This window comes from Hyperolius riggenbachi, chromosome 4 (assembly GCF_040937935.1).
Source record: "Hyperolius riggenbachi isolate aHypRig1 chromosome 4, aHypRig1.pri, whole genome shotgun sequence".
NCBI lineage: Eukaryota > Metazoa > Chordata > Amphibia > Anura > Hyperoliidae > Hyperolius > Hyperolius riggenbachi.
The window spans coordinates 427307934-427334133 of NC_090649.1; the positions used below are offsets into that span (position 1 = coordinate 427307934).

At 42.8% G+C, this 26200-nt stretch overlaps 1 protein-coding gene across 5 annotated transcripts in view; it reads right to left on the reverse strand.

Moving 5' to 3' along the window:
- Positions 1 to 26200, reverse strand: part of MACROD2 (mono-ADP ribosylhydrolase 2) — a 3010403-nt gene that overhangs the window by 1745419 nt on the left and 1238784 nt on the right. For all 5 annotated transcript variants that reach the window (XM_068232461.1, XM_068232460.1, XM_068232457.1 and 2 more), the window contains exon 5: positions 4350 to 4466. In XM_068232461.1, the coding sequence (XP_068088562.1) occupies positions 4350 to 4466 (117 nt within the window). The remainder of the gene's footprint in view (positions 1 to 4349; positions 4467 to 26200) is intronic.

Here is a 26200-nt window from a genome sequence, read left to right on the forward strand (position 1 = left end):
TATGAAGAGGTTTGGCTGAAACAGAGATCCACTACACTTGATCGAGAGGTGGGGGACGACCCAGGAACGGTCCCAATGTGCATATAGACCATTGGTTGGTCTAATACAGCGGTGAGTGGACCACAAAGGGTGTTGGTGGAGGGTCCACAACTTGAAGAACCCACATTTCATTACGCTGTGTTTACTTATGGAAAAGAAATTAGCTGTTTAGTCCAGTTTTAAATTTTAGGGCATGTGTACATGGACTTTTAGCTAACACCTGTCATTGGCTCTGTATGGACATTTTACGCTAAGGTGTTTTAAACCTAGGAACTGTGTCTGCATCTGCAGTAAGAGTGAAAAATATTGTCTTGGTGATACATATTAATGGGTGATACGCACTTTTGAGCGCTACCTCTTGACATACGATGTTTATATAGAAGAGAGGAGGCGATCAGGTGTTGGTATCAGGCTGCTACTAGGAACACTGTGAGCGCTATCCTCTTTATATAAGAGTCATACTGCAACAGACATGAATAAAAGAGACAATAGTAAAGTATGGGTGCTTTTCGCATGCCCATTTATCTGCTGTGGTCCACTGTGGTAAACTGGTCCCGATGTTAAAAACAATCACATTTAAATGATCTCTGCACAAATACAGACAATAACCAATTCCTGCACCACAGCCTGTCTGTTCTGTAGGCCAAAATCTTCTAAGACAGATTCAGACTGTTCCGGACCCATTCCAGTCTGAGCAGTGGACATAATGCAATCTGGACACCAGGAGCAGCCTTAATGACAGGAACTGAAAGTGTTTCTCTAAAGGTGTAACTGTCGAGCATAAAATCAAAAATCAATTATTTAGTTTTTATCTGGTAAACAAGTAATAAGGATGCTAACCAGGCTATCCAAAAATTAAAATCACTATTGCTTTTCTTGTTGATAAATGATCATTCCCCAGTTTATCTGACTCTTCTTTGGTACAAACACAATTTGGTACACAAAAAGGAAGTTGCAGGGCAGCTTTTTCCTTCTCTATTTCCCCTCAGGCTTAATTAATGCAGTCCAATTGGCTGAAACCTCTTTCCCTCCTGTTTTCGACTTCCAACTCCCCCAAAGTCTATCAAGTACCTCAATGTCTTCCTTGTTCACACCACTGTGTCGCTGTCACTCCATGCGTTGTCCCAACCATGCACACCTCCTCAATCACGCTCTCCTTGTTATTAAATTTGCGTTGCATTTGCGTTTTGAAAAACCCATTCTCATTCAAGTGAAGCAAAAAGCAAACACAGCCCAATCACTGTGGAAATGCAACACTAAGGAAGGCAGAGGAAATTGGGCCTAAGTCCCTCTCCAAGTTTTGTGTCCCTAACTCTATCACATTTATTTTAAATATTCACTTTTTTTACATGCAATTTAATTATAAACAGTAATTAATTTCATCATTCAGTCAGCAAATTCTGATTTTTCTAGCGGTTTGACCTCAGCCATTTTGGGAATGTCTGTGAAAATGTTCTTAACTAAAAGATTTGCTGATGGCTTTAGTCAAAACATTCAACAGATAAATTCAACCCACATATTCTCTCTTTTACGTAAACGGATCAAACATGAAGTAGTTTAGAACTGAAATGTATATAAGAGATTATGTTTTACCTTATAACATTTTCTTAAGATAAAATGTATTATTTTAAATAGTTTCATGCAGAGCATGAATTACTTCAAGAGAACTTGAGATGGATAGTATGGGGGTTTTTATATTACCTTGGGCTTCAACCAGCCCCATGAGGTGCTTGATGTCTTTCGCTGTCCTCTCCGCCCACTCTGTTTTCTTAAAATCCCTCTTGGTAATCTGGCCGGCCGAGCAGAATGGTCCCAGGTACAGGAGTGCGGCGGGGGTGCGCGTGAGGCCGGGCCACACATGCACAGAAGTGCATGACTGGCCAGATTATCGGAGGGATTTATCAGAGAATGGAGTGGCCAGAGAGGATGGCAAGGGACCCCGCCACACACACCCCTAATGGGTCTGAAGGAAGCCCCAGGTAAGTATAAATACCCCCATACCATCCATCTCAGGTACCCTTTATTTAGTATTCAAGTTTATACACATAACTAGACAGATTTGTGAGTGAACGACATTAGTTGATAGGAGACACAAAATGCTTGACAACTTTCGTCTATTCAGTTTCGATTACAGTTCCTAGCATTGTATGACCAGGTTTTTTCACAAAACAACTGTAGAAAGGGCTGTAAACACTTTGGGGTTGGGTCACAAAGGCAGGTAGTAAAGGAAGCAGGAGCAATTGCCCCAGCAACCAATCAGAATCTTTGCTTCACAAAGGCAGATAAATTGTACCTTAACACACTTAGACATACCAATCTTGCAGCAATGTATTAAAACCAAAGACAAACCAAATCTTTGGGTATTTACAAACAGGCTCAGCTTTCTTGTTGCGGTTTATCACATACAAACACCATGAAAAGAGATAACTTTCCTACATACAATGATCTATGATATCAAAAACACCCAGCCCTTTCACAGGCTATGGTAAAATGGCAGGATAGACTAAATGCTTCCTGGGATGAGGAGGAATGGGAGACCCTTTATACATCGCTGGCTACTTGCTCAGCCAACACAGTCACCAAGGTATGCAGCTGCAGGATATTGTAGGATGCCTGCCCAGCTGGCTGAATGGGACCTTGTATCCTTGGACCTGTGTTTTCGTGGGTGCAATGCCCCAGCAGACCAGGTACATTGTTGGTGGCACTGCACATTGGTCACTGAGTTTTGGGCTTGTTGCTTTTCATTGGCTTCTGATGTGTTGGGAGTGCAAGTCCATCCAGACCCTAATCCCACCACCAATTGTCTAAATACCAAAATAAACTCCTTGGCCAGATTTGTAATGCATCCAAGACGCTGTTGACTAAGACTTGGAGATCTCTTACCTCGAGGATGGAACTAGTCAACTTCTTCATTCTTAAAAAAAAAAAAATCATCTCTACTATCAGAGAATTTACCCCCTTGTTCGACAAAATCTGGGACCCAGAGGCCGAATGGGCTGCTCTCCATATTCCATAATGGCCCTACCCACTAAACTGTTAATGTTGGCCTGTCACTTCAATGATTGCTGCTCAATTTACTATTTTTACTTTTTGATAATTCTATCTACCTTGTACGATGTTTTTGATGCATAGTCTTCATTATGTGATCTGTTTCTACTTTGTGATTTGTGCTTGTATTGTTTTCTTTTATGTTATTCACATAAAATTGGCAATAAAAAGTTGAAAAAAAGAAGAGATAACTTTCCTCAAACATAAAACATGAAAGTTTCAAATGAAAAAAGTAGGTTTCTGTTGAAATGTTCTAATAACACAATGGGAACCTGTGGAGAGAAGTGTGAGATTTGTAGTCCAAAGTCCCAAAACTTATTTATGGCCTGTTTTTCTTGTAGAGCAACTCTTGCTAGCCACTACTGAATGACTCTGTTGAAAGATGTAAGGTGGGCTGCTCGTTCAACTGAATACAAAACCGTTCACCCCTAGTGATTGCCCCATCAGCTACTCAACAGGTAGAACATACTGCAAACAGGCATCAAAAAGCAGAAGCAGCTGAACATTGAAATTCACTCCTCCTCAATAAAACATAGTCTTAAAGGGAACTTATTTTATTTCATGTTTTTAAATTTAAGGGTTAATTATCGGCAGTATTCTTCTACTTCCTTAGTCCACAAACCGTCCACAAGAAGCAGAAAATGGAAGGCAGATAAGGACTCTTCTAATTAGACTTAATTGTCTAGAAACTGAGATAAAAAAACACATTCAGCAGTAGGGAGGGGGAGGAGTGGGGACACCATGCTTCAAACAGGTAAGATAAGTCACACTTGAAACATTTCACACCAACCCTGGAAAATGGCAGTGCAAAGGGGGTGGGGGTGTTATCTTCTCAAAAAAGGCAGCCCTTTCAGCTATCTGAAACCATGAACTGCCAAGATCCCTTTAATAATACCTTTTTAACAAGCCAAGGGACAATGAATGTTTATCGATTGTATACATATACTTTAGGTAGATTGCATTCTTCATAACATTTGAGTGACCATCCGTTTTGCACTGTAGAACTGTATCTTGTGCCACCCTCTGCCTTACAGAGCTTTACGACCAAACCGGAAAGCTAAAGTAAAATATCAAATATCACGTACTGGACTCTATATTGCCTGTGACATTCTACACAGTTATGGCACTGTAGATCCATTTTATTGTCACGGTATCTTCAGCCTTCAAGGAACAGAACAAGTTTTCGCCTTGTCTTTTAAAATAATCCCCTCAGCGATGGAGACATAAATTCACATGGCATATAAGGAAAATCGGTGACTTACATTTTGCTGGCAGCTGATACCCGCAAGTAATTTTAGCTTCTCCTGTTGGGCAGCCTCCCAGCGTGCGACATTCAGCTATAAGATTAGACCCTGAAGCTCTGTGTATACAGCCATCCACTAGAAATGACACAATAAACATTGGTTTGTCAATATAGTCCACAGAAAACACAAGAATATTTCATTTGAGAATGCAAAACAAAACAATTTGCAAATCGTACTGAGAGAGAAGAAATTTTCTATCACACAAAGGTGTACAATTTAGAAGAAAAAAAAATCAAGAACAAAGCAGACAACCAAAGCGTAACAACAATATAAAGCAAAACATACAAACAATATCAGAAGCCAGTTTGAATAACAAAATAGCATCTTGCGTCCCCCATGGTCAAACACTGTTCATTGCATTAATAATACATCTCAATTACAGGCACTTCATATACTTCAATTCAGGATCATGCATTTATATTTCAAAGTTATATGAAAAGAAACACATTAAATATATATATATATAGGATTACAATGTTTTCTACCCAACGAACTGAGTGATCTCAGCATTAATTTGAAAAAGCTGCATATGAAAAGAGCTACTGACAATAAGTGATGTTAGAGTAAGTGGTTATAAAACAGGAAAGGTTTTTTGCTTGTACTGAAAGTGTCGGCTTAAAGGGACTCCAAGCACCTCTCATGGGTATGCCTTTAAGCATACCCACGAACAATTGAGTGTGTCAGCCCACTTACCAGCCACTTGTTTTATACAAACTCACATATACAAACCATTTAAGCAATCAAAAATTCTGATAGGATTGGTTGTAAATAATCTGTAGATGGGCACAATCCATTACGAATGACTATAAAAATAGTCGTCTGATTGGATTTTCGTGAAACCAAAATCTGGATTTACTTGTTAGTTGTGATAGATTGGAAGCAAAGATTGGTTCATTGATGGTGTGGTGAGCGATGTGTTTCAATATTTCACTTCCGATCAGAATTATCTAATCGCTCGAACGGTTTTTCGCTAGAAATTGGATTGTTAGTGGCCACCTTTAGGGCTGGAAACCACTAGAGCGATTTTTTGAGTGTTTAGGGAGCGATTCAAAACGCTAGCGATTTCTCTATTTGCTCAGCTAATGTTAATTCCACAGAAGCCAAATTCCACAGAAGCGATTGTGATTAGCAAATTCGTTATTGCAGGACATGCAGCATTTTGGTGGCGTTTGCGTTAGCGTTTCTGCAATGTAAAGTATTTAAACGCTGGCGTAATTGCTCATGAATCGCTATACAGAGCGATTTGCTAGCATTTTTAAATTACTGCACACTGTAAAAAAAAAATAATAATTAAAAGGACCAATCAGAATTTAAAACGCTTATTACAAATCACTACACAATCTATGGCAAAAAGCTTTCACTTTTTAAAATTGCTACCAAAACCGCCAGAAAACGTGCATAAAATCGCTTACAAAACGCTCATTAAAAACACTAGCGATTGCAATATCGATTTGCGCTTTGTAGTGAGTTCCAGGCCTTACTCACATTAAAGCCCACTTTACATAGGTGGCGGCCCACGATGTCTTCAGGGGGGCAATAGCTGCCACACCCTGCATAACCATAGCATATGATGAGGCTCAAATGTAAGAAACAAACATCTCATGTAAAAAAATGTTCTTAGATTCTACTATGTTGTCCAAAAACTGCAGTAATTAGTGTTGTATTGGCTGCCCAACACTACTGTCAAGATTTGCACCAGCTTTATTTCATTAAATTATGAAAGTAGAAAAAAAGCCATAATACAATGACTGTAAATACTAGACGTGTTCTTCCATGTAACATCTAATAATATATACTTGATACTTTGCACAAAATGCCCCAGAGCTATCTATACAGCAGAAACAAGACAGATATGGAGCGCAAGAATGGACCATCACCACCATGGTTTACTAGAATACCCCAGTGTGCCAGCACTTCTATGAACCGCACCCCAGCAAGAGAAATGAAGAGTTTCTCCTAAACCCCAATCTCAAAAACTGATAAATTGCTCAGCACAAGTTCCTGAAAACCTTAAAGAAAACCAGAGAAGAAGAGCATAACAGATTTATACATACCTGGGGCTTCATCCAGCCCCATCAGCATGGATTGCTCCCACGCCGCCTTTCTCCGCTGCCTCTGTCCACCGGTACCGAGTCCCGTCATTTCGGCCAGTCGACACAAGCGCAGTGCGCAGGCCCATGAGTAAAGCAGGCGCCAGCGAGATGGAGGGAGCCTCTGTGGATCGTCCAACTGGCCGCATCCGTCGGAAGGGACGGGACCAGGTTCCGGCGATAGAGGCAGCGGAGGACAGCGGCGTGGGAGCGATCCATGCTGATGGGGCTGGAGGAAGCCCCAGGTATGTATAAAATATTTTTTCATTTTTCGAGTGCCTTTGTCTCTGGTTCCCTTTAAATATGCTGGCAGAAGGTTTGAATTGCAGAACGGGCTTTGTGAAACCTTATTTAACATAATTAGCTTTAATTTAGTGATTCCAGCCTGCTGGACTCCTGACACCCCACTGCTAAATGGTAGCCAGGACATTTGTCATTAACATGTTTGCGTTTTGTCAGCAATACAGTAATGGTTTCACTTTATTTAAAACAATTAGCTTGTGCTCACTGAATCCTGACACCTGACTGCTAAGCAGAGACCAGAAAACCAGTCAATAACATGTTTGAATTTTTGTCCTTTTTATTGTATTTGCATCTGGTGAGCATCCTGGATCAGATTCTATGCTTTCAAAAATGGAAGTGTTAACCATTTATGTTTTATCAATCGACAAAATGCAGTGAATGAACAAAGGAGAAATCTAAATCAAATCAATATTTGGTGTGACCACTCTTCACCTTCAAAACAGTATACATTCTTCTAGGTACACTTGCAGTTTTTGAAGGAACTCGGTTGGTAGGTTGTCTCAAACATCTGAGAATTAACCACAGATCTTCTGTGGATGTAGGCTTCCTCACATCCCTTTGTCTCTTCATGTAATCCAAGAAACACTCAATGTTGAGATCAGGGCTCTGTGGGGTCCATATCATTACTTCCAGGATTTCTTCTTTACACTGAAAATAGTTCTTCTTAATGACTTTGGCTGTATGTTTGAGGTAATTTTCCTGCTGCAGAATAAATCGGAAGCCAATCATATTCCTCTGTGATGGTATTGCATGATGGGTAAGTATCTGCCTTTATTTCTCAGCATTGAGAACACAGAATCTCCTGACCAAATCTCTAACTCCATTTGCAGAATTGCAGCCCCATGCTTCACTGTTGCCTGCAAACACACATTATTGTACCGGTTTCCAGCTCTTCAATGCACAAACTGCCTTCTGCTACAGCCAAATATTTCAAATTTTGGCTCATCAGTCCAGAGCACCGGCTGCATTTTTTCTGCACCCCAGTTCCTATGTTTTCATGCACACTTGAATCGCTTAGCCTTGTTTCCACATTGTATGTAAAGCTTTTTGGGTGCAACTTTTCCATGAAGACCAATTCTGGCCAGACTACCTGGACAGTAGACGGGTGTACCTGGGTCCCATTGGCTTGTGACATATGTGGAGATGATAGCTGGGCATGGCCAATTTTGAGGGGAATAAGCTTGATGTGTCTTTTCATCTGCTTTACTAAGTGTGCTTGGCCGACCACTGCATCCAAGACTCTCAACCTTGCCAGTTTATTTGTGCTTCTTCAAAAGAGTTAGAACAGCACATCTTGAAACCCCAGTCTGCCTTGAAATCTTTGTCTGGGAGAGCCCTTGCTGATGCAGTATAACTACAGTACCTCATGTCTTGTCGCTGTGCTCAATCTTGCCATGTCATGAAACGGTCCTCTACAGGTTAACCTTGATAGTAGAGTTTAGCTGTTCTTCACCCAGTTTTAAGTCTCCTACAAAGCTTTTTCTGTTTCAGTTAATGACTGTGTTTTTCAACCTATGTGTGACATTGATGATCATTAGCACCTGTTTGATATAATTGGTTTGTTGTTCACCTGACTATATAACCCTGCAAAATCTTTGACTGTGCAAGTGTACCTATAAGAGTTGATGCTGGTTTGAAGGCAAAAGGTAGAAACACTAAATATTGATTTGATTTATATTTTACTGCTGTTTACTCACTTTGCATTTTGTAAACTGATAACAATAAAGAGTCATTATTCATATTTCTGAAAGCATTTTTTGTTTACAGAATTTTATTAAGACCTGCCTAAAACTTTTTCACAGATATGCAGTGCTGCCCATAATTATTCACACCCCTAGCAAATTTTGACTTAAAGTTACTTTTATTCACACAGCAAATTTTTTGATGGGGAATTACATAGGTGGCTCCCAAAAGATAATAGGATGATGTACAAGAGACATTATTGTGGAAAAAAAAAACCTTTCTCAACTTTAATTTACATTTGAGCAAAAAGTGTCCAGTCCAAAAGCATTCATACCCTTCACAAATTGTAACAGTCTGTGGGAAAATCCAAAGTTCTATACCATTCCAAATAGTCCAAGCTGTTCTAAAGCATTCTAATTACCCTGATTTGTTGTAAACAGCTGATTTAGGCTAGTTACACACCAGGACGTTGCTTTAGGGGACGTTATAGGGCACATAACGTGCCCCTAACGCAACGCCTGGTGCTCTCTGGTGTGGACGTCAGAGTGAGCCGCATTGTGCAGCTCACTCTGGCGTCCGTGATGCGTACTCTTGGACGCATGCGGCATCACGTGGTCCCGCCCAACCAATCGCCGCACAGAGCGGCCGCTCCAGGAAGTAAACACTGCACATCACTGAGTGCAGTGAATATTAATTAGCCATGTGCCCGGCCGCTCTCCCCTCTTCCCCAACATGACTGAGCATGTGAAAACAGTCTAACGCGGCTTAGCCGCATAGAACGCACAGCATGCAGCACTTTGCTGCGTTACAATGCAACGCAACGTGGGCAGCGTGAACAGTCCACTTGTGTTACATTGCTGTGCGTTGGGGGAGCGTTACAGGCTGCACTAACGTGCGCCTGTAACGTCCCTGTGTGCAAAAAGCCTCAATCAACTCAACAGGTGAAAAACAGCAGCTCTCTTGGTTTGCGGACAGTCATGGCTAAGACAAAGGAGCTCAGTGAGGACATGCGGCTGCACATTGTGGCTGCTCACAAATCAGGAAAGGGCTACAAGGCCATTTCTAAATATTTTCAAGTACCAGAGGCTACAATACAAAGTATTATTAAAAAATACAAGATGTTCCACACTGTGGAAAATCTCAGAGGACGTGGTTGGAAGCCAAAAGTGACACCTGTGCTGGAATGATGAGAGAGGTGAAAAAGAATCCAAGGATCACCACCAAGGCCATCCTGGTGAATCTGGGCTCTGATGGTGGCAATGTCTCAAGGCATACAATCCAACGGACACTGCACACCGCAGGGTTCCACGGACCAAGGAGGACACCACCTATCAAGATAAAGTACACAAAAGCTCGCTTGGCGTTTGCAAATGCTCAACTGGACAAAGAAGACGACTTCTGGTCTTTTGCTTTATGGTCAGATAAAACAAACATTTAATTGTTTGGTCATAATGATGTTTCCTTCATTAGGGGTAAAAAAGGAGAAGCGTTCAACCCAAAAAACATCATTCCCACTGTCAAAAATGGTGGTGGGAACCTAATGCATTGGGGGTGTTTTTCAGCCAATGGACCAAGGAACCTAATCACAGTAAACTGCACCATGGAAAAAGAGCAATACATGAGGATTCTCAACAGCAATGTGAGGAGATAGATATTGAGATCTACTCTCTTCTTTTAAGCAATACTAGTTGCCTGGCTGTCCTGCTGATCCTCTGTGTATACTACTTTTAGCCATAGACCCGGAACAAACCTACAGCAGATCAGGTGTTTCTGACATTTCTGTCAAATCTGACAAGATTAGCTGCATGCTTGTTTCTGGTCAATCTACTGCAGTCAAATGAACCAGCAGGATAGCCAGATAACTGTTATTGTTTAATAGGAAATACATTTGGCAGCCTCCATATACCTCTCATTTCAGTTGTCCTTTAACCACTTCTCTACCACAGGTTATTTCACTGTCACCAAAGCAATTTTCACATATACTGCTCCCATTCTTTCCCCAATAACTTTAACGCTAGTTTTTTTTTTGCCATAAATTAGGCTTTCTTTGGGTGATACTTTTTGTAAAGAATGATTATCTTTTATATGCATTTTAACAGGATTAAGAAAAAAAAGTCATTTCTTACAGCTTCAATCCTCAGCCATTATAGTTTTAAATTAAAATATGCTACTATAGCTAAAAACCACATATTTTACTTGGCCATTTGTCCCAGTTATTACATTTAAATGATGTTCCTAGTACCTAATATCTTATTTGGAGATAAAGGTGTATTTTTCCCCGCTTTGTGTTTCTTTCTACTATATTAATAATTACAAGCCCTTGCAAAAATAACAGTATTATACCCTCATGACATATATATTAAAAAAAAGCTGAGTCACTAAGATAACCCTTTATGTATTTTTTTAAAATGCTGTCACTTTGTTTTGGTTTTTTTTTCTTTGTTTTTTTCCTATTGTTTATAGGGCATTCCTCAAGCCAAATACTTTTTTGTTTTAATACTCTAACTCCCTATAAACTAAACAAGTCTCACCCACAGTTTTTCAGAGAGCCTTGGCAGAAGCAATGGCTCATGGGAGCTCAGTCTGGGCAGGAGGAGGGGGAGGTATTACTAGCCAGGGATTTCAGAGGCAGAGGGGAGGAAGGAGGAGGGGGGGGGAATTCGTTTTTTTTTTTTTCACAGAAGATGCAGATAAGCTTGCCGGTTTGTAATGTTTACAAACAACATGGCTGCTGTCATTGTATCACTAGAAGAAATAATCAGATTCTATTGAAGCTGTTTACAACTAGATTTGCTGTGTAAACTATATAAACTTTAGATAAGAACTATAGACAAGTTACTTGTTATAGTTAGTTTTTCATCTCGGATCGGCTTTAAACCCTTTATTTTTCATTTTTATTTCATACAAAAACATAGCAAATAAAAAGCAAAAAAAAGCAAACATCACAAAATCTGCCATGTGCTGGCTCAATCCATTTTCCTTTTCATTTTGGGTAGTTTTCTAAAAATACACCAACAAAAGTGTCTCTTCAGCGTTCCAAAAATAAAATAATAATACTTTAATATTAATTGCCTGAGTTTGTTAGAAATTATCCAGCATTTACTTCAAAGTCATTTTAATCCTTGCGCAGGAACGACAGAAGACGCACAAAGCCCTGTTTACTTAGGGCAGAGAAGCCAGGATTACACTAAATGCATGCAGTTTAGGTCATTACCATGATAGATGCCCAATTACAATTATCCTATACTTCAGATGTATTGCCAAATTCAAGGGGAAGAGATCGCGTTATAGAGATAGTGGCTGCTTATGTGTGCAGGGCTAGCTTGACGCAGCTAATGCTATATGCCCCTCTTTTTGCACATCCAGGCTTGAGAGAGCCAACATTTCTCCTCAGGCCTCTGGTCTATATGCATTAGTGTCTGTGACTAATGGCATCTTTTGAACACTGTCCTGTGATATGATATCCCTTGGCCTGGCCTCACAGGAATGTCACACCATATCAAAATGCCATTTCAGTGCTCACATTGGAAGCCGACAGACTGTGATCCACGTCCATGCAGTTCTCAGGGAGTGAGACAGACAATCATGCTAATGCACATATTACAGAGAGTTCACTCATTCCCCAGTGCTAACAAATGTCTGGGATCACCACCATACTGGTGGGATCACTGGGGTCATAGACGGTCATGTCTAGCCCTTCCATAAGCCAAAACTAATTGATGATTGATCCAGCCATACACATATGTACTGTCCTCCATAAGCCACTGTGACCAGAATGCTGCATTACATGTCCCTTGATGTGATGAGACCCTGCCAGTTGCTCCTCAGATCTCAAGTAAAATAAGATCATTAAAATACTACATACTGATTATTTATAGGATACATTTACTGGCATACACAGACTGTATAGACATCAGTCATTCTTCAACCTTTGAAATCTTTAAGCGCTCCCTCAAAACACACTTTTTTCGACAAGCATACACTTTAACTTATGCCATCCCCCTCCAACCACTGGACGAGTTGTACTCCTTACTAGATAAAATAAAAACACACTGCCTCTATTGTATGCATATGGTATACAGGTAGTCCCCGGGTTACGAATGCCTGACTTACGAACGACCCGTCGATACGAACGCCGCGACCATAGCTCCGCCCCGTCGCATGACGTCACGCCCGCCGGGGACTACCTGTTCTGCCCCGTTGAAAATGAAGAATATGGACAGCGGAAGGTAAATAGACGCCTACTCACCTGATCCTCGGCGGTAGAAGGTGCCCTCGTGGTTCCTGGAAGGTCCACAGCCCGTTATCTCGCTTCCTCCACTGTTTCCCGGCGGCTCCTGGCTTCACATGCGGCGCATAATGACGCAATTAGGAAGCGCCGCCACTAGGGGGCTCTTCCTGATTACGTCATTATGCGCCGCATGTAAAGCCAGGAGCCGCCGGGGAACAATGGAGGAAGTGAGAGGATGGGCTGCGGACCTTCCGGGCACCTTCTACCGCCGAGGATCAGGTGAGATATCCTCTATTTACCTTCCGCTGCCCATACTCTGCCTTTTCAACGGGCCACAACAGGTAGTCCCGACTTATGGACAGATTCAGGTTAAAAACGAGTGGGCAGTCCCTATCTCGTTTGTTAACCGAGGACTACCTGTATTACACCCACCTCTTGTCTTCCTTTATGCTAGGTACACACCATACAATTTTGTGTTAGATGGTTCGATGGATAATTTCCAACATGTCTGATCTTATTTTCAATCGTTTTTCTGATCGATTTCTCATAGAAAACAAATAGAAATACTTAAGAAGAGATAAAAGTATCGAATTGGAAATCGGACGAAAAATCGACGGAAAACGCATCGTGTGTACCCAACATTAGATTGTAAGCTGGCAAGGGAAGGACTCTCTCACACTTTTGTGTCTTGGAATTTGTTATTCTTTTTATTCATCGTGTTGCATTTGTCACTCTTATTACTATGTCTAGCAATTCTGTATTTTGTACCAATGTCTATATTTGGTGTATAGCATTGTCATTATTATGGATGCCATGTTTGTTTCTTACTTTGTACAGTGCTATTGAATATGTTGGTGCTTTATAAATCAATATATTATTCTAGGTTTTAACCTCCCTGGCAATCACCCTGAGTCAGGCTTGGGGTGAAAAAAAGAAGCCAGAAGCAGTAATCCGAGCCTAACCCAGGGTATGCACCGGGAAGTCTATGCAGAGCCTGAAGGGCAATGGGTGTTCAATCTCACCTCCCCTGGAGAGCCAGACGCTGGCAGCCATTCTTCTCCTGGTCCCTCAAGTGAGATTGTCGTTTGTCGTCATGATGACAGACCACGATCTCACTACAGGGGTACAGCGCCACCTGGATGATGCAGGGAGAATTGCAGTGCTGGATCCCAGGGAGGCAAGTGCAGGCCTGGAGTGAATCTAACTGCGGTATGTTTTTTTTCCTGGTTTTAGGGTCTAAAACGTGAAAAAATTGCACAGCTTTTAGACCCGAACATCTGGAAATATTCATACTGCCAGGGAAGTTAATGAGGGTAAAAAGGCACAATCAGTATCACCTGTAAAGACCATGCTTGTTTTCTAGGGCAACACTGCTACACAAACGCAGGTATAACTAAGTGGTACATGCTGTTAAAGGGAACCTAAACTGAGAGGGATATGGATTTTTCCTTTTAAACAATACCAGTTGTCTGGCAGCCCTGCCGATCTCTTTAGCTGCAGTAGTGGCTGAATCACACACCTGAAACAAGCATGCAACTAATCCAGTCTGACTTCACTCAAAGCACCTGATCTGCATGCTTGTTGATGGGATGTGGCTGAAAGTATTAGAGACACAGGATCAGCAGGAGAGTCAGGCAACTGGTATTATTTTAAAAGGAAAAATTCATATCCTTCTCAGTTTAGGTTCCCTTTAAATGGAGGAGAAAGGGGGATAAAGTGGCCGTGCATGATAAAGCGGCTTTTGATAGACGGGGTAAATGCAAGGAAAATACACTTGTCCAAGGGCAGAACTACAAATCATGAGGCCTTCCAGCAAAACTCTAATGAAGTCTCCAATGTTCACACTTCTCCTTTGCTGTCCCTCACAGCTTCAGGGCCAATTGTATGTTTGTTAAAACAAATATGGCTGTCACAATCTTCGCACCCATAACAAGTCTAACCACGAAAACACCTGATCTGAAGGATGGACCCCCGTATTGGAGGAAGGTAAGCAGTTGGAACCCCCCACAGATCTGGTTCCTCCTCTGGTCACGGGCTGTTCCACTATAGTTATGACCCTGTACTCATCCCACTGCTTGCTCATTAGTGTTGCTCTGAGGTGTGATGTCAAGTGACACCATCTCTTTCATCTGGTCCATCCTCTAAAACTGCGTACCACCTATACTTCTGCTCATCATAACAAACCGAACGGGTCCACTCTGAATGGACTGATGTGAATGGATCCTATTGTTTTGCATAGGATCCATATGCATCTGTGCCAATCCATTCCATTCAGTTCCATTAAAAAGAACATTTTTCCCTGCAATGTGAAACCAGCCTAAATCTCTTCAAAAAACATATTTTTTTTTAAACTTAAAAAAGGAGCAACAAAAACTCTGGGATGCAGAAAGAGAGAAGGTTTTTCTTTTTTCCAATAGCAGTCTGGACTGTAAACCATTAACTTGATTATAGAAAAACATTAATCTAAAAAATATATACATGTATAAAAAATAAAGCTTGCAATTTTTAGACAAGTCCTACTGTCACGCGGCCATAAATGAAGGCTTTGCATTTTGTCTCCTGGTCCGCTGTACAGGGCAGGAAGGACTGTGGGGGCCATTAATAACAGATGTGCTCTAAAAAGCACTTACACTCTAAAGATATAACTGTTTCAATTAAACCAGTAACATGTTTTCTATTTGCCGTTTGTGTCACTTCTTGAAAGGCCAAGAAGAATTCCATGCAGAGCCTGAACTAATAGCAGCGTCTGTATCTCTAATTGTGCAGACACAGCACAGGGCATCTGCGGGCTGCTAACCTGAGATTCCACAGCTCTGTTCTCACAGCTCAATGCTGACATTTCGCTGTGATCTTTAAACTCTGCTCTGCTCAAGTGGACAACAATGCGCCGACTACAACAATCGCTCCCAAGGTGCTTACTCTATCTCCATTTCAACACCTTTTCACTTTGTGTTTTGGCACAGAGTTTTCACCAGCCGCTAACGCAAGAGGACCAGAGAGAATCCGAGAGAAGCAAATATGTGGTATTAACTGGACTATTAAAAACCCATTATTTGAAACCATATTAACAATATTATACTCGTAGGATTCAACTGCGTTTAGCATTTTGATAGTTGTGAAGTTCAAGTAGAGCTTCTGTGCTCCAGCTATTTTCTTTCATTAGGCTGGAAGCAGTCAAACTTACAACCAAAACACACAACTGCTGTGGCCTGAAATAAACTTTAGGCTACATTCACAGTGATACGTTTCAGTATAACGGACGCTTTGTAATGCAGCTTACCGCACTGCAATGCACCATCTATGCAACATCCACAGTGCAGCAGGAGCGCTGCAGTATAATAGATTGCGGCATTGTTAGGGGCACTACAGCGAAAATTTTTAAAATTTAATATATGTGCAACCATAGACAAATAAGAAGTACATTTTTTTCCACAGTAAAATGAGCCATAAATTACTTTTCTCCTATGTTGCTGTCACTTACAGTAGGCAGTAGAAATCTGACATAAGTGACAGGTTTTGGACTAGCCCATCTCTTCATAGGGGATTCTCAGCAAGGCTTTCATTCTTTATAAAGATTTTCCCTAAAAAGGGATTCATACAAAGATGCTGGCCAGCTTCCCTGCTCCCTACACAGTTTTTTGGCAGTTGGACAGAGCAACTGCCATTCACTAAGTGCTTTTGAAAATAAATATATCCCTGAGAATCCCCTATAAAGAGATGGACTAGTCCAAAACCTGTCACTTCTGTCAGATTTCTTCAACATACTGTAAGGGACAGCAACATAGTAGAAAAGTAATTTAGGGCTCATTTTACTCTGGAAAAAATGTACCTCATATTTGTATATGTTTGTACATAGTTACATAGTTATTTTGGTTGAAAAAAGACATACGGCCATCGAGTTCAACCAGTACAAAGTACAACTCCAGCCCATCCCCCACATACCCCTGTTGATCCAGAGGAAGGCGAAAAAAAACCCACAAGGCATGGTCCAATCAGCCCCAAAAGGGAAAAATTCCTTCCTGACTCCAGATGGCAATCAGATAAAATCCCTGGATCAACATCATTAGGCATAACCTAGTATTTGTAGCCATGGATGTCTTTCAATGCAAGGAAAGCATCTAAGGCCCCTTTAAATGCAGGTATAGAGTTTGCCATAACGACTTCCTGTGGCAATGCATTCCACATCTTAATCACTCTTACTGTAAAGAACCCTTTCCTAAATAAATGGCTAAAACGTTTTTCCTCCATGCGCATCTCATGTCCTCTAGTCCTTTGAGAAGGCCTAGGGACAAAAAGCTCATCCGCCAAGCTATTATATTGCCCTCTGATGTATTTATACATGTTAATTAGATCTCCTCTAAGGCGTCTTTTCTCTAGACTAAATAAACCCAGTTTATCTAACCTTTCTTGGTAAGCGAGACCTTCCATCCCACGTATCAATTTTGTAGCTCGTCTCTGCACCTGCTCTAAAACTGCAATATCTTTTTTGTAATGTGGTGCCCAGAACTGAATTCCATATTCCAGATGTGGCCATACTAGAGAGTTAAACAGGGGCAATATTATGCTAGCATCTCGAGTTTTTATTTCCCTTTTAATGCATCCCAAAATTTTGTTCGCTTTAGCTGCAGCGGCTTGGCATTGAGTATGATTATTTAACTTGTTGTCGATGAGTACTCCTAAGTCCCTCTCCAAGTTTGATGCTCCCAACTGTATCCCATTTATTTTGTATGGTGCTAGACCATTGGTATGACCAAAATGCATGACTTTACATTTGTCAACATTGAATTTCATCTGCCATGTATGTGCCCATATAGCCATCCTATCCAGATCCTGTTGCAATATGACATTATCTTCCTGAGAGTTGATGATTCTGCACAATTTTGTATCATCTGCAAAAATAGCAACATTGCTCACTACTGCATCTACTAGGTCATTAATAAATAAATTGAAGAGCACTGGACCCAGTACAGACCCCTGTGGGACCCCACTGCTAACAGTCTCCCATTTTGAGTACGATCCATTGACCACAACTCTTTGTTTTCTGTTCATTAGCCAGTTCCCTATCCAGGCACACAAACTCTTCCCCAGTCCTTGCATCCTCAACTTTTGCACCAGACTTCTGTGGGGAAGTGTCGAAGGCCTTTGCAAAGTCCAAGTATATCACATCTACAGCATTCCCAATATCCATATTAGCATTCACTACCTCATAAAAGCTGAGCATGTTAGTCAAACAGGACCTGTCTTTAGTAAACCCATGTTGATGCTGAGAAATAAGATTATTTTCTACTATGAAGTCATGTATAGTATCTCTTAGTAACCCCTCAAATAGTTTGCATACAACTGATGTTAAGCTTACAGGTCTATAATTTCCTGGATCAGATTTTTTGCCCTTCTTAAATAATGGGAAAACGTGGGCTGTACGCCAATCCACTGGGACTCTGCTAGTTGCAAGAGAGTCACAAAAGATAAGATAAAGGGGCTTAGCTATAACTGAACTTAATTCTCTTAGGACCCGAGGATGCATGCCATCCGGGCCAGGTGCCTTGTCTATTTTTAATTTATTTAGTCTTGCCTTTACTTCTTCCTGCGTTAAGTATTTAATATTACAGTTAGAAGATTGAGACTCTTCTGCCTCTGTAATTTGCAACAGTGCTGTTTCCTTTGTGAAGACAGAAGCAAAGAAAGCATTTAATAACTCTGCCTTACCTTGGTCGTCCACCATTGAGTTCCCACCCTCATCCTTTAGGATTCCTATACAGTCAACCTTTCTTTTTTTAGAGTTGATGTACTTGTAAAACTTTTTTGGGTTAGATTTGATATCCCTAGCGATTTGATTTTCAGCTTCGATCTTTGCCAGCCTAATTTCTTTTTTACAATTTTTATTGCACTCCTTATAATTGCTTAGTGCAGCCTCAGCCCCCTCCTGTTTTAGGACCTTATAGGCATTCTTTTTCCTCTTCATTTTATCCCTAACCTTTCTATTCATCCATAGAGGCCTTTTTTTTATTCCTAGACATTTTGTTTCCATATGGGATATACATACTACAATATTGATTGAGAATGCGTTTAAAAGCTTGCCATTTCCCTTCAGTGTCCTTCCCTTGTAGTACATTATCCCAGTTCACCAAACTTAGTGCCTGCCTAATTTGATTGAACTTTGCTTTTCTAAAATTCATAGTTTTAGTGGTCCCGCTGCCCAGTGGCCTATCAGTCACCAGATCAAACGTTATCATGTTGTGATCACTATTTCCCAAATGTTCTTGAACCTGCACATTTGATACATTATCTGGTCTATTAGAAATGATCAGATCCAGTAACGCATTCCCCCTAGTTGGTTCCGTTACCATTTGAGTCAAGTAATTGTCCTGTAGTGCTGCCAGAAATCTGCTGCTTTTACCAGAATTGGTAGCCTCAATACCCCAGTCAATGTCTGGAAAGTTGAAGTCGCCCGTAATTATGACCTCATTTTTACTTGCAGCTTTTTCAATCTGCTGTAGTAATCGCACTTCTGCAGCTTCATTAATAAGAGGTGGTCTGTAGCATACCCCAATAAGCAATTGGCAACTTTTGTTTCCACCATGAATATTTACCCAAACGGACTCCACATCTTCGCAATCTTCCTCCATCTCATCGTTGAGGACAGCTGTAAAAGAATTCTTAACAAAGAGACAAACCCCTCCACCTTTTTTCCCCGTTCTATCCCTCCTAAACACATTGTATCCTTTTAAATTAGCTATCCAGTCATGGCTTTCATCCATCCATGTCTCGGTTATTCCCACAATGTCATAGCCTTTTTCATTCAGAATGAACTCTAGTTCGTCTATTTTATTTGCAAGGCTCCGAGCATTGGTTACCATGCACTTTATATTTTTACTAACACATTTACCAATTTTGTTTACACGAAATGGGCTACTTGAAGTTTTACCAACCTCCTTAATCTTTACACTGTCCCCACCCCCCTCTCCACCCCCCATAATGTTAGGCTCCCACTGTCTTTTTACCTTATCTTGTCTACATATTGAGACTTTATCCTCCCGCCTCCCCCCAGATCCTAGTTTAAAATCTCCTCCAACCGTTTAGCCATCTTCTCCCCCAATGCAGCTGCACCCTCCCCATTAAGGTGCAGCCCATCCCTGCTGTAGAACCTGTAGCCGACTGCAAAGTCTGCCCAGTTCTCCAGGAACCCAAACCGTTCCTTCCTACACCAATTTCTCAGCCACTTATTTAACTCCCTAAGCTCCCTCTGTCTCTCAGATGTAGCGCATGGCACTGGCAGTATTTCAGAGAACACCACCTTGGAGGTCCTTGCTTTAAGTTTATCTCCAAGTACCTGAAAATCATTTTTGAGGACCTTCCATCTCCCACTAACTTTGTCATTGGTGCCAATGTGTACCATGACAGCTGGGTCTTCCCCAGCCCCACCCAATAATCTGTCAATTCTTTCCGCTACATGCCGAACCCGAGCACCCGGGAGACAACAGACTGTACGGCATTCACGGTTTCTTCGTCAGATTACCCTATCTGTGCGCCTAATAATTGAATCCCCTACCACCAGTACCTGTCTAGCCTTAGCTGCACTCCAATTCCCTTTCTCGTTACAGCAGTCTGCCCCTTGGTTGCTAAGGAGCACATCCTGCTGCAGCATTGCTACTCCTGAATCATCCTCCCCAATATTACGCAAACAAGCATACTTATTAGTGAGGGACAACTCGGGACTAGCCTCCCTGCCACTTTTTCCCCTACCCCTTCTAACTGTGACCGAACTAGCGGCTACCTCTGCTTCTTGCTCCGGCTTTACTCCACCCACCTCATCTTCACCGATTCCATCCAGTGTCCGGATCGTGAGATCCAAGCTCATCTCCATGTTGTGTATGCGTCTCAGTGTTGCGAGATGCTTATTTAGCTCTGCAACTTCCACCTCTAACGGAGCAACACGCACACACTCAGGGCAACAGTAAACACCCTCAATTCGCTGATCAAGGCATGCATACATGTCACAGGATGTACACTGTACAGCATAGTCCAACAAGATGACTATTGTGTGGGGAAATTTTATTTAAAGTAAACTGTGGCGGTTTTGCTGTACTGACGCCTTTAACAGTAATAGTGAAACATACTTTCATACAGCCATAACTTCACATCCAGCATATAACACTCAAACCTGTCATCTCCTTTCCTTCTCCATTGTGAGTGAATGCCACCAGAAGTAACTCCAAGCACCTCAATATGACAAACAGAGGACTGAATGACCGCTCCCATACCATGCTATAAGTAAAAAAACTGATCAATAAGGTTCTAAAATTTTTAGTATTTTAAGACTACAGCATGTGTGGGCTAATATATTAGTGAATAAAATGGCACTGAGTTCCATGCCTTCATTACTGGGCTGAGCGAGAGGGAATAGGGTCTTGTAAGTCCTGTGGGAGTCGCACAGCAGTCTGTGTAGGCTGGTCTCACAAGAGCACACAGTAAACCAGTACTATAATTTCTGCTGTGACTGTTCCTCACATTCAGTACAACAATCAAAGAAACAGCTGCACTGCAAACCGGCTACAAAGTCAATACAATACAAAAAGGTTACTAAATGGTCCACAAGGACTTTCATTAAGGGAATAATTAGAAGGATCATGAGCATGAATCTGCCAGTTTGTATTTCTGTGCTGGTGAAATAAGCTGTGACATTCATTTTCCTTGATTACTGTCAATAGTGCAAATTAGTGAGTTACCCTAAATGAGCATTACAGCCACTAACAACAAAGACTCAATGAATTCATCTTAATAGAAGAGGAAAAGCATATTGGCCCATATTCTATTAACTTTTCTCCAGGGAGATAATTTCAAACCTCATCAATAAAACACCTTTAAAGAGAAACCGAGGTGGATCTTCAGAGGCAGATGAGACTCAGAGGCATTTTGTCTGCTTAATGACATGGCTCTGTCCCCCAAACGCCGCTATCTGCCCCCCAAGCTATAGACCCACCAAGTTGTCGCTAACTCGGAGGTAAGCACAGTGGAGAGAAATTCGCTGTTCAATACGCCCGCCAGGGGCATTCCTGCAAGGTTACTTGAGCTGCCATCAGGCAGCTCTCCCAGGCCACGCCTCCTGCAGCTCCCCTGCCTACTATGTGAGACACGCAGTTTTTCAGTGCACCATCGTAACCTATAACGAAAGTGAAAGTGGGCCACTGCAATCCACGGGAGCGATGTGGAGCAGCGGATTTAGCGGCCATCTGCGGATCAGGTAGCCAATTTTTTTATTTTTTTTTCATTTTTTGAGCTCACCTCGGGCTCTTTTTAAAGCCTCCAGCAAGCAAGAAATTACTGGAAATTACTACTTTACCTACTTTTTAGTACTTTTTCATTTGCTTAGTACTGACAAGTTATGTTTTAATTAAAGGACTTCCGAGGCCAAAATCCGGGCCCAAAACATAAAAAAAGTTAGCTACCTTCATGGCTTTGTAAGGCACGGAGGACGCCGTCCGCGCCCTCCGTGCCGTTCCGCCTGGTCCCCTCTGGTGAATAGCCCCCCGAAAGGCTGCGACCCCACGGTCCGGGTCGGCATCTTCTGCCCCTATAAAGATGGCCGCCAGAGCTGGCCACGGCTGCGCAGTCCGCATAGCCGCTACTGCGGCTGCGCAGCTCTAGGGCCAACCCCCCGATCACGTAACAGGCAGCGTGGATCGGAGGGTTGGCCCTAGAGCTGCGCAGCCGTGTCCGGCCGAACATAGCCCCCCTATAGGGTCCCAGCATAAAGGGAGAGCATGCCCCGAGCACGGGGTCGGAAATGCCCCCCACCCCTCCCCGCTAAGCTCTCCCTTCTGCCGGTACCCTATAATTAAATTTAAGTGCCCAAAAGTACCTGAGGAGGAGGAGGGCAGGAAGAGGGAAGCCGGAGTTCTTGGGCGCTAGTACCATCTGGTACTTCCGCCCTCTCTTGACGCACTTCCTGTTTACATTTGAAGTCGCGTCAAGAGTGCGCAGAAGTACCGCGATGACGCGTACGAGGGTACGTGTCATTATGTAGATGACGCGTACCCTCGTTCGCGTCATCGCAGTACTTCTGCGCCCTCTTGACGCGACTTCAAATGTAAACAGGAAGTGCGTCAAGAGAGGGCGGAAGTACCAGATGGTACTAGCGCCCAAGAACTCCGGCTTCCCTCTTCCTGCCCTCCTCCTCCTCAGGTACTTTTGGGCACTTAAATTTAATTATAGGTTACCGGCAGAAGGGAGAGCTTAGCAGGGAGGGGTGGGGGGCATTTCCGCCCCCCCCCCCCGCGCTCGGGGCATGCTCTCCTTTTATGCTGGGACCCTATAGGGGCCCCAAAGGAACATGTTCGGGTTGGGTTCGGGGTTCGGCTCGAACATGCCGAACATCAGGGGCATGTTCGGCCGAACCACACCGAACCCGAACATCCAGATGTTCGCCCAACACTAGTCATTAGTGGCGTTTAAGTGACGATCTACGGAGCAATAATGTTGCCTGTGTGCTAGCGCGAGTCCCCAGGTCTGTGCTGTCCTTTTCTACAGCTGGCCTTCTTCTCTGTCTCCTCTTCACTTCCTGTCCCGTCCTGTGAGAAAGCGCCCTCTACTGTTTGAACTCCTGCTTGTCACAGGACGGGGCAGAAAGTAAAGAGGAGACAGAGACGAAGGCCAGCCGGAGATAGGGACAGCTCGGACCCGGGGACTCACGCCGACAGACAGGTGAGATTATTGCTGCTGGCCTGGGGGAGCACGAAAGCAGGAAGGCTTGGGGGCGGCAAGCAGGTGGCAGCTTCACAGGTTGTGAATCGATTTCATGCTGAAATCGATTCAAAATCTTTGTGCAGTGTATGGGCAAGCTAGTAGATCCGTCTCTGATCAGATTCGATCAGAGAGGGATCTATCTGTTGGTCAATCTGGTGGCAATAGACCATTGTATGGCAGCCTTTAGGTTTCATTGTGCAAAGAAGGTCAATAAAATGTTACAAGACATTAATGCAGGACAGGTACTGTACAGTCAAAAGACAAAAGCTATACAAATATCCTGAGTGTCCATCTAGATTGAAATAAGCATAAAGGCATAGACAAAGTATAAAGCATACATTATAAACCATACTACCAACACCTATTGGTCGAAATACGTCGTCTCGGCTTGTGGCGCCACCCACATGATGGAGGGCGTGGCAACCTGAATGTGAGCGATGCGGCCTGTCCACTGGGGCAGTGTTGTGGCAAACAATAGTACACACAGCCTGGACATACATTGCCAGGCTGAGCACGCACTGTCACAGGTTACTCTGGGTGCCTTATAGATGCAGAGACCTCCAAAACATAAGGACGCTGTACACTGGTTGTCCTGGCAACAGAGATGGCCAATGACATCACAGAAAGTGACGTTATGGATGTGACTGTCCACACCCCTACCGACTTTAGTGTACATGCGGCAGAACAGGCTGTCAGGTACCTCTAGAGATTATTTGACCTTCTCTGATGACTCCTAGTATTGGGGAAACCTGTATGGACCACAAATTGCAGGTAAGCAGAGGCACACCCTCCAGGGGAGGGGTTAAGAGATTCCTTCCATTACCTCAGCTCTGCCTTGGGCTATATGCTAGGGGAAACTTTGTTCTAATATGGTAAGGGGCATTTATGTTGCTGCACTGTCTTCTCCTGACGAAGACTTTTTATAGGGTGAAACATGTTGAGTTTACACAACACTATAGGTATTTGAGCACCCCCTATTTTGTTTATGTTTCCTATTGGCTTTATGTTCTGAATTGATGGTCACCTGGAATAGGGAGGTGCAAACCCTTTAAGTGCTAGCCTAATGACTCTGGCTACACCATATGCCTATATAGTTTGATACCTATGTAAATTTAGGAGATCTCCCCTCTGTGCAATTATGACCCAGTATCATTTTGGCACAGAACTACGCTAGTGAGTGGCAGATCTCACACTTTTTCCCATTAGTTACCTTACATTCAGATTCAATCACCCTGGATACACTTTCAAAGTTGTGATTGCTACACTCTACCTCAATCTCGGTGAGGGGGATCATCAAAGACTCTGTATTCGCATCATCCAGGGTGTGGTTGAGACTCCCTTCAACACATTTAGAAGGGTCACTTAGCACAGCACATGTGCATGTTTTTATGGTTACCATGTTGAACATTTTCTTTTTAATACTAGTCGTGTACCCCTACCACCTCTGTGTACATTATAGGTCAGTCCTTGTTGGACAATGTGTGATATATTTGATTACCTGTACCATTTCGGTTTGTTTGCAAGTATTGTGAAATCTCTGGGGATGTTTTGTAACTTTTGGATGTGTATAATGTGGAATCGGAGGCCAAAAATGCAGCGTAGATGTCTCCCGGATGTAGCAGCTCCCTGCCTGCATTGGTCGCAAGTAGTGGCTTAGCAATAGGGGGTGCAAAGGTTGAGACCACACTGGTGCCCTCCCTCAACCACAGTATTTGGTCCTGTGCTGGTAATAATAACTTCTATAGATGCTTTGAATAATAGTAATCATTAACAAACTGTTCCCCATCCCCTTTTCCCCATCCCCTTCTTGCACCTCTGACACTGTGGTTGTCCATGGCAGGTATTGGTGCGCCGTATCAATTGTTCTGTATAGAGTGCTTGGGGGGCCCAATGTAAAACTCCCACCAGGGGCCCATAGCTCATTAGCTACGCCACTGGCCACAAGTTTGGCAAACTGAGTAAGGTCTGTTCATTCTATTTGTTTAAACTCAAAAAATATATATTTTTTATAGAACAAAGTATGTATGTTTATTGTTGTCTCTAAGAAATGTGAGTAAATGAGTAAAGAAATGGGAGCTCCAGGCATGCTTTGATTGCACGGACTGGTCAGCCCTGGCGGCCCCCACCGTGGAGGAATGGACTGAGAACATAACCTCCTATATCAGTTTCTGTGAGGACACATGCATCCCAACCAAGACCTTCAAGGTGTACACCAAAAACAAGCCTTGGTTTAGCAGCAAGCTGCGCCGGCTCAGGAAACTGAAGGAGATAGCACACAAGACTGGCTCCCTTGAAGAGTTCAGAGCCGCCAAGAATGCCCGAAATCGTGAACTGAAGCATGCAAAGAGGGCCTACTCGGACAAGCTGAGTCTGAGCCTTCAGTCCAACAACTCACGTGAGGTCTGGAAAGGCCTGAGGGCAGTTACAAATTTCAAGCCCCCCCCCCCCCCCCCCTCTGCTCCAGCAAATGCGACCTAGCACTCAACTGGCTGATGAACTCAATGACTTCTATTGCAGGTTCGAACAAAGTCCCAAGCAGCCTGGAGTCTCTGGGGCCATGGCTAGAGAGGCTCACTCCCCTCCACCTAACTTAGAGGACAGTGGTCCCGCAGCTTCAGATGCAGTCCAAGAAGAGGAGGTGCTACGTCACCTAAGCAAACTCAACCCCAGGAAAGCCTCAGGCCCGGATGGCGTTTCGTCAATCTGTCTGAGAACGTGTGCAGTCCAGCTAGCTCCTGTCCTCACCTCCATCTTCAACA